Source organism: Plectropomus leopardus, chromosome 21, assembly GCF_026936395.1.
Source record: "Plectropomus leopardus strain MGB_pleo_1.0 chromosome 21, ASM2693639v1, whole genome shotgun sequence".
Taxonomy (NCBI): domain Eukaryota; kingdom Metazoa; phylum Chordata; class Actinopteri; order Perciformes; family Serranidae; genus Plectropomus; species Plectropomus leopardus.
Window position 1 is genome coordinate 10,121,223 of NC_142196.1, and position 9,744 is coordinate 10,130,966.

The window sequence follows — 9,744 nt, forward strand, 5'->3', positions numbered from 1 at the left end:
TTAAATTTTTACAGGCAGGAAGGGGAGATGTGGTTTATGGGCACCACAAATCTGGGCCTTTACACTCAATGAAAGCCCACAGTAAATATCAGCTTTATTCCTCTTAAAGAGTCCCACAGACTGTAAATGCTGATGGCTTTGAAGGCCGAGAGGTGCAAGAAAAATGAGTTGTGTGTATGTGTGTATGCGTGTGTGTGTGTGTGTGAGAGTGTGAGAAAGAGGGGAACAGGGAATATGTTGCTAAATAGTTTACCTTGTGCTGTGCAGCGTACGGCCAAGCGAGATATTCTTTTATGTGTGTTGATATCCACATTCCATGTAACATAATGAGTTTAAGATGATTTTAACAGTTGCAGGAATTACATCGGCTGATAATAGGATCATATCTCAGTATGTTAACCAAATATCCAAAGTTACTGTGCTTGGAAAAAGTGGTTTGCTTATGGTTTAATAATCCTTCGAACAGAATATCTGACTGCACAGGATACTTAACCCTTGAAACATAAGTAGATTTGCCTGGTTGCTTTCGAAAACATTAAAAGATGGAACATACCTATGATGGCTGAAATATTAGGAAGACATTTTTAAAAAGTTAAAGAAAACTACCTGAAAATTAGTAAGTGAAAGAAAGAAAAACAAAATAAAAAACAAAAACAAAAAAGGAAAAGGGGAAAAAGGAAAACAACAACAAATAAAAAAATATAACACTGCAACATATTTTTAAATATATCATTTTGATAATTTATAGTTTTGTCACCTAAACATTTTTCCCTCTCTTTTTAAAAATAATTTTCTAAATTTCTTGCAATTTTTGGAATGTTTCTTACCAAGTTGCTCATTAAATTTTTTCCCATGTTTTTGACTTTGCTCAGAGTTACAAGGTTTTAATACTTGTGAAAGTCATCTGACCCCAGCACAATAAAAATATGTAAATTTGCTCCAGGTTTCAAGGGGTTAACCAATGGAGAATTTTATTTTGATGGTGCATTTTTTCTGTCTCAGCACGCAAATCTTGCTCATGCCAAACAGGCAGCTGTGTGCAGACTGAAGTCTAAAAAAATCAAATGAGATGATCAGATTTTACCACTCTGCCTGCAACCACACAAACCTCATGAGGAACCAGTGTATTAATAGCTACTGTGTGGCAGTCTGACTAGTGTGCAGGCAGCCTCATTCACCCTCCACCCTGGGCTGAGATTTGACCCAAAGCTGAATGTCACGCACCATAAACTAGACCTGGATGAAGGAGCAGGAGGTCTCTGAGAGTGTGTGTGTATAATATGGGTGTGTGTAGTTTGAGCCAGTGTGTATGTCAGCCCAACTTTATTAAAACCCCACCGCTCCATTTTGCAGTTCAACTCATAAATCTTTACACATTAACTGTGTGAAAGCCCTATTGTCCTGTAGTATTGTAACGTGTCAATTCCTCTTTTTATAAACATCTCCTCAAGTTCATGTCAGGTCAGCCAAGTCACTCAGCCAATCAGCTTACAGCTTTCAAGGGCACGTTTTCCTCTGTCCTTGGATGTTTCCTGTATATAAACAATGTACACACTGCCAATGTGCCTTACAGTACAAGGAAAAAAAAGGTGGATTTTTTTTTGTTGTTGTAATAATTGTAGGAAAAATCAGTACAATCCTACAGCAGCTGGTCTAGGACCAGCCTGTTTCCTCATCTGTAAAGGTCTCCATATAGTAAATCTGTTAGATCCAAATGCTCTCTGCTGTTGAAGACTTTGGCAGATCAGTCAGTCCGCAGGGAGGCAGGACGAGCACATGTGACCCAGTATCATCTGCACACACACGGAGCCAAACATGCGTGCCTGAATCCACAGCACTCACACACACACACATATAAACTCTGTATTTCCACATTAGCAGACACCCATTGAACTGCCCTTCCTATTGGAAAGGAAGCAACTGTAAACTAGGGAAACACCTGACTGTATTTGATGGTTGCAGATGACCATTTGACCTCAGCCAGCAGCCGTCTGCCTTGACCAGTCGCACCTTTCATTTCCTGTCTCTTACAGAATTAACCCGCCTAATCAGATGACATATTCATGTTATCACTGTGCTGTCGAGAGCATTTTTAGTGCAGATGGTGGAGACTGTGTTAGTGCCATGCTCTACTTAGCTCCTCTCTGTCTCTTTTCCCTCTCTCCTCATTTACTTCAAGCTGAGGTGAATCCAAGTGACAAATCCAACTTGCTCTCCCTCCCTCTCTCTGTCTGTCTCTTTTTCTTACTTGAGGCGAGTCCAGCTAAAACACACATAGTCACAAGTCTGGGCAGTGCGGTCAGAGCGTCTGTTCAAAATGAAATTTGATTTGATGATGAAATCTTAATGCAACTAGCGCTGGTGAATTTAATTTACAACTCTTCGGTTTAATGAGTGGCTAAGAGGATTTGGCTGTTAAACAGATAAACATCAGGTCATTTGTGAGTGTATGTGTGTGTATTTGTGTATGTACAGTAAGTGCCAGTGGTTACGAATGATAGACGTGGAGATTCAGGGACCCAACATCAATGACCCTTACATAATTGTGTCTGTGTGTGCGGTGTGTGTGTGTGTGTCCAACTCCAGCTGACTAAACAAGGCTGCTGTTGGTGAGTTAGTGAGGTGAGTGGCTGTGACTGAGTGACAAATCTTCATCTGCAGTCTGACTCACTCACTTTTTTTTTCTCTGACACACGCACACACAAACTTTTGAGGTACAAAAAAAAACAATCAGATGATGTTTTTCACGTGTATGGACCTAAATCTATAATTATTTGCTTGTCTATATACCATGGCATCATGGCATTTGTTTCTTGTTGTAACTGCGGTTAAGTGCATTTCTTTAGTTGAACAGATCCACTGTATTTCTTGTCCATGAGAAGCAAATAGCTATGTTTGCATGATTTGACAGGATAAGTGGCTGCACCAAACAGGCTGACGATGCAAAGAGCAAATGTAAAAACTAGCAAATGTCACTTTTGGATGTGAGAGCCAGCTGCATCAAAACTCAAAGCTGTAAAAAATGTTTTTTCTTGCAGTGTGTAAAGTTATTGTAGCCTAAATATCTTAAGCACTAACTCTACTCTAGGCTAAACACAGAGTCAGAAACCAGTATTGTAACCCTAATGACAAGTGACACAAAAAAACAACAAAAATAGGCAACCACCGAATGGTTTTCAGCCAAAACAGTTGGTTAACAGTTTTATAATTAACATTGCAATGTGAGAATGTGCAGACCAATGACCAGCTACAATTAGAATAACTTGCGGGCTTAAGGCTGAAGTGTTACTGAAGGCATCATGGGGCCACCAAGAAGCCAAGCGTAGGGTGGATTTTAAGGGACGACTCCTCCACCACATGGGGCGTGTGGATGAAGCTCTTTTGAGAATACAGGACTTCAGCTGCTTGCATTTTCCTGCTCATTGTCTTTCACTGGGAGGTTTGTGAAGAGTAAAAATAATCACAACAATAAAATCAATGAGGCGAGACAGAGAGTGCGGGAGAGAGAGCCCTTGAAACGTCAGTGGAAAGTCAGTGTCACCGTCTTGACTTCAGCGCGGTGACCGATGCCAGCAATGACCTCCACGACTGTGAAAACCAAACCTATACCTGGGACTGTCTGCTGCCGTCTGCCTCGCTGCTGCAGAGTGGAACGGAGATAATTAAGAACAAACTGCAGGGCGGCAGAGTCCATAAACACAGTTGTGTCACTGTGTCACCACTTGAGCTCGCACCAAGCAATATTTGAATGCTGATGAATTCAATTAGGCATGCGTTCAAATGCATTAAACAGCAGATGAATGTGAAGCACGTAGAGCGCACTGACCGCTGTAATAACCATTTGTGCCTGTGCTCTGGTGGACGCCCTTACATGTCTCCACCCAGTGCATTACATGAGGCGGATCGTGTTGTTCTTCTGCTCTGAGACACTGAATGTCATGAGTCACTTCCAAGAGGTTTAATTGGGATTTTTTTTTTTTTAATGCATCATTTACCCAAGGGAAGGGTTTTTGCTGAGTGTATTTTACCATCAGTCACATAGTGGGAAACATTTCAAACATTGATTGCCACATGTAGTCATGTTGGGCAGTGAGAAAGATGTGAACAACATTACATAGATGTTTAACATGAGTGTGTGTGTAAGATACAATGTCCTATTAATTTCTGTTTTTTTGTTGCAGATTACAACAGCAGTGATCAGAAGACTGCATGCAGAAGACATGAGCTCTACGTCAGCTTTAGAGAGCTGGGCTGGCAGGTAACCAACATTTTCTTATTCAGTACAAACAGGTCCTAAGGCATGTGTGGTTAACAGGTGAGGTAGTCTCTTTAGGGCTAGTTTGATATTCTAGTTCATGTTTACTGACAGGCAGATACTTGACTGTATGTAGGACAATTTAAGAGGCCAACAACAATACATTTGACTTTTAAATACCGAATTTGGTTCACCGAGGATCGACAGACATGCAATGTTGGATGCAAATCTACACAATAGGGATGACTGTGGATATCTTGCATAATCAAGTCTCCCTCTGTGCATATATACAAGTCTAGCAGGCACAAAGAGTTTGCAGAAATAACACGAGGGAGTAAAATGCACAGATGTTTCAGCTATGTCTCTTTCAATGTGCAATAACCATTAAGCTTCAGGACCAAGTTGTTTTATACTGTTAGCAGTAATAACTGTCAATCACTTTTTCACCAGAAGGTGTAATAAGTAGCTGCCTCCTGTAAGATACTTTAGGCATCCTAGCTGTTGATGACTCAAATTCTCCTGATATGAAAAGGACGCTGTTACGTTTTCCTGTAAACCAACAAAATGTATGTTTACATTCACTCACTGTGTGTATCCTTGAGGTCTAACAAACATGTCAAATGCAATAAAACATTTGCAAAGCTGATTTTTAAATACTTTAAATCCTACATTCATGTTTACTCAACTGCAGTCTTCTTCTTTGCTGTCTTCACTGTCACATTGCAGTAGATTAAAAGTCAAAAGATTGAAAACTAAACAACTATTACACACTACATTAAAGCTGAAACATCTGTGCATTTTACTCTCCTGTGGTGATTGTAATTACTGAAAAAACAAAGTCCACCCTGACAGATTAGTGTCAGTTCCTCTTGATCAGATCATTTACTGCAAAGTCACATTGAAAACACCAGTGAGACTCAGGCTGATAGGAAACTAGTGCTGCCAAACATCGGTGATCAAAAAAGAAAAAGTCAGCTAAAGTAGCTTTGTGAAAGGAGTTTGTGTGTGTGGTTGCGTGTGCGTGTGTGTGTGCATTTGTGTGTTTAAAGCGAGACAGACTGGGGAAGAAATAGAAGGGCAGAGTTACGTACATCCTTCCAAACAAGCTGTGAGCTGTTAACACAGCACTGACATCTAGAGGGAGACTGCCAGCACTCTCTCTCTCATTCACAGTCTCTGTCTGTCTCTCTCTGTCTCATACACACACACACACACACACACACACACACACACACAGGAAGGGAGCTGGACAGAAAGAGACAGACAGACAGAGAGAGAGAGAGAGATTATTAACACAGACAGGAAGGTGCACTAGATAAAAACACAAAAACAAGTTAGACAGAGGTAAAACATGCAGAGAAGCTGTCGGAGCGAAACAGTAAGATGCAGAGAGGAAGGAAGGAAGGAGGGGAGAAGTATTGCTTCCCTGAGCGATTCCACAGGCAGAAGTGTTTGAGCAGGGACGTCCTTGGAGACGAGATTAACACTGAATATACCAACAGGAGTCTTTTTTTTTTATTAAGGAATAACTGCCTACATTCATAAAATAATCAAATAAACAGTGACACTGACAGGTCTGACTGACTGAGCTGCCTTTAACGTTTACTGTCATGTTTCTCAAAGGACTGGATTATAGCTCCCGAAGGCTACGCAGCCAACTACTGTGATGGAGAGTGCTCCTTCCCCCTTAATGCCCACATGAACGCCACCAATCACGCCATTGTACAGACCCTGGTAAGACCAACCAAACAGTGTAGGTTTTGTTGTAAGTTTAAGTCCCTGATACTGGACAGATTTTTGAAAGGGATTTAGGAAGATTGCAGCAATCGTGCTACAAGATATAAAAAAGGCTGCAACTCCGTTTAAAGGGTTGCATTGTAAATGTTTTAAATGACTTCAAAAGGTAACTGCAAGAGCAGAAGAGTTCAGAAATGTGTTTTAGTATTTTCATCGGATGGCTTTGTTTTTATCAGTCTAGTTTTTAGAGCTACATCAGTAACATCAGTACGATTGCCTTCTTTTTTGAGAAATCAAGGTTCATGGTTAAACAATTTGATTACTCATCAACAAGTACAATACAGTAACATACAGTTATCCCAAGAAATACTGCATCCCCAACCCATACAACCATGAAGATAAGTTCACTTTTTATGAAGAGCACTTCTAAGCTTTTGAAAAAAGTTGTCTTTATATGTAAGGGGTTTTTAAAGTATGAGAAAATAACCCAATTATGTCATTATGATGTCATGGGGTTTTCTTGAATTTAGTTTGAAATGTAAAATCTTGTTACAGATTTATACATTTAAAAGACATAAGCATTAAGCAGGCAGGTAGAGTTAAAAAAAAGACTGTTGAGTTGCATTATGGGAAATGTAGTATTTTCTGTCTTTTTTTGGAGCTTCCTGTACTAAAGACCAAAAAACTAGAAAAGTTACAAAAAAGCAAAGACATCTTCTGCTGCTTCGATTTTATTTATTTATTTTAAATCTTTATCTCATAAGTTCCCAAACTAAATGTTATACTGAATTGCTGAGGGCGATTTCTTATATTACTAAGTACCTTGTCAAACTTTCTACTAATTGCAGTTTGACACCTAAAGGGTCTTAAAGGGTGCGTTCGGAAATACTCGCTCTGAGCATCAGAGTGCTCTCCGGCACAAACTGGACCATTTGTTGGAATATACCGTTCGTTTATCCGGGGCACTGTACTCTCGCAGTGTGATAGTGTACTCTGAGCACTCCTCCTGGGAAGACAGAGCAGCAGAGCGCCAGATGGACTGAATGTGCAATGAACTACACTGTTCGTTAATTCACGTAGAGACAGAACGCAACAGCTCTCTCATATTAGTGTGGAGCGTCACATTAGATTAACGAACCCACCCGGTATATTTCCTTTGATTTTCAGGTACACCTGATGAACCCAGAGAACGTACCAAAGCCATGCTGTGCCCCCACCAAGCTCCACGCCATCTCAGTGCTCTATTTCGATGACAACTCCAATGTCATACTGAAGAAATACAAGAACATGGTGGTACGGGCCTGCGGCTGCCACTGACACTGACATCGAGGGTTAACGACGCGTGACTGAAAAGGTTGGGTTGGCAAAGGGCTGAAACTGCACCAGTGACTCCTAGGTGATGTTGACCTCAACTAGACACCAGTTTCCTGCCCAAATCCTTCACCCGCAAGGAATATAAAACCTGAAAGATCATTTATATCTTCTACTCCAACAATCTTGGACAGCTCAAAACATCAATTTAATCAATAAAACGAACATTTGTCTTCAAGAAGGGACCAATACTGGTGTCACCTTTTGGCGACTTCACGCTGCTCCAGTGTTGAGCCACCAAGTTGTCAGTCACCTTCTCTACTAGCTGTGCAGTCTTCACTTCATGGGTCTGCAACTGAGTGAATGACTGAGTGTGAGTGTGTTGGAGGACAGAGTGTTTAAGTTTGTATATTATGTGTTTATGGAAGTGTGAGTGCATGAGCGCCTAAAGAGGCTACTGCACCTTCTCCCTCATTTAAGAGGGCGAGGGCAAAACTGAACTGTTGTGGGACCAGTCCGAGTGCTGCTTTCTTTCCCTTCTCCGCTCTGGCAGAAAAACATGGTGGATCAGTTCTCAGAGGGGGCTCGGACCCCGGGGAGTTGACTCAGTGTTATCACAACGCTAAAAAACCAACAGTAGTCGGTGACATCACCCGCTTAAATGGCAGAAAATGTGTATAAATGGTTTGAGTGAGATGGGAAAAAACGAACCCCTTTCATTGCAAATGTTAACTCAAACAATCTAACACTAAGTGAATACATTGGAGTCCGTAGATTCATATTTCCTTCCTCTTTCATAATGTATTTTCTTCTCAAGCCATATTTGCCCTCCTAAAATATAATATGGACTGAACCAAAGTGACCGCAGGCTATTTTAGTTGCGCGCTGCTCCAAATATCCCCTCCGTGTCAATATTTGCCGGGCTCACGCTGAGCTGCGATTCACCGGGCTGGTTCAACATGATGCATGTTGTGGCTAAACTGATGTTTTTCTCCAAAGAACCGAAGAATACAGCCTTATCCCTCCGACATACCGCAAATGGCCATTTCCATGTTGCTGCACTCGCAGAGTTAACAAACGCTTCCACCCCTGACAACCCATCAAGACATTGTGGAAAAACATTTAGCGAGTCAAAAACAGCCGGCTTAGCTGCGTCTGTGCCAGCCTTCTGAAATTAGCTCTTTGCTTTTTCAACCCTGAGGGTAAAATTATGTTGAGATTTGTGTCCAGTGGCAACGTCTGTCCAATTGAGCATGTTACTGTGAGCTTTGAATGACATGGAGTTTTTTTGTTTTTTTTTAAGAGAGCATATTTTATTGACAAACTAATACCAAGAAGAATCAAAATACCTTACGTGCCTAACCAATCATAAATTACAAAATATACCTCTGGTAAGCTGCTGTTTACATTTGTGATCATGTTTAGACTGTTTTTTTTTGTAAATACTTGTACATTCTCATCTTATTTATTGCACCTTTTATTAAAAAGAAAAATCACATACCTTATTAACAGAGACAGATGCAAAAACGAAATGAATACAAACTTATTTTTGAAAATTTTTTTTTATTATAAAATCTCATGTTACAACTTGCCATTATTCACTCTTTTTGTACAAAATCCATGGGTAGTGCACAACCCATGACTCACAAGGACAAAATACTTCTGTCACTGGAGTTTCTTACACCATGTGCTATCCATAAAAACTTTTACTGAGAAAAACAAACACTGCCGTGTGACTGACTGTTTGTGTGTACCTGCGTCAGATGATAAATGGTGGGCAACATCATGCAGCACAAACTTTTCACATAATCTCAGTTAATCAGAGTCAAAACGCATTTGCAGTGTCATGGGCGCTAATATTACTATTATTCTCTATCAAAACCAGGTCATTGAAAGATTACACTTTTGCCTTTTAATGGTGAAACAAAGGTTAACTTTCATGCAAATTGTGAGTTGATTGATGGTTATGATACTGCAGAACCATAATGCATTCCTGTCAGAAACAAAAATATTTCCCAATTGTCTTAAACCAGATGCTCATAAAATCTTGTTTTCTGAATTAATTAGATTATCTTGTCTGTTTTTTTCCATTTCAAAAAAATTAATTGTCTAATTAATTCAGACATTTTCTTCCAATGAAAACTTGAAGACTCAGATTATTATCTTCTGATGTCTGATAAACAGAGTTAATGCATTATGCTTTGAGAGGATAAAGTCTCACCAATAGTTATAGTTATAGTGGGAAACCAGCAAGCGACCAACAAGTTATGGTTTATTTTAGTTGCAACTATTAAATGATACCTCGTTTTCAGATCATTTTACTGGATAGTGGGACTTAAAAAAACAGCAGCTCCAATGAAACATCACAAGGAGCTTTGATTGACAGTCCGGTGCTCCAACCAAAGTCGAGCTCAGTTTCTTGTGCAGAAGATCCTTAACTT

The 9,744-nt window shown here is 40.1% G+C and overlaps 1 protein-coding gene across 1 annotated transcript in view; it reads left to right on the forward strand.

The window, feature by feature from the left end:
* Positions 1-9,026, forward strand: part of bmp6 (bone morphogenetic protein 6) — a 54,358-nt gene extending 45,332 nt beyond the window's left edge. The window contains exons 5-7 of the mRNA XM_042510300.2: positions 4,182-4,258; positions 5,879-5,989; positions 7,160-9,026. Coding sequence (XP_042366234.1) covers positions 4,182-4,258; positions 5,879-5,989; positions 7,160-7,309 — 338 coding nt within the window. The 3' untranslated portion in view covers positions 7,310-9,026. The remainder of the gene's footprint in view (positions 1-4,181; positions 4,259-5,878; positions 5,990-7,159) is intronic.
* The last annotated feature ends 718 nt before the right edge of the window (positions 9,027-9,744 follow it).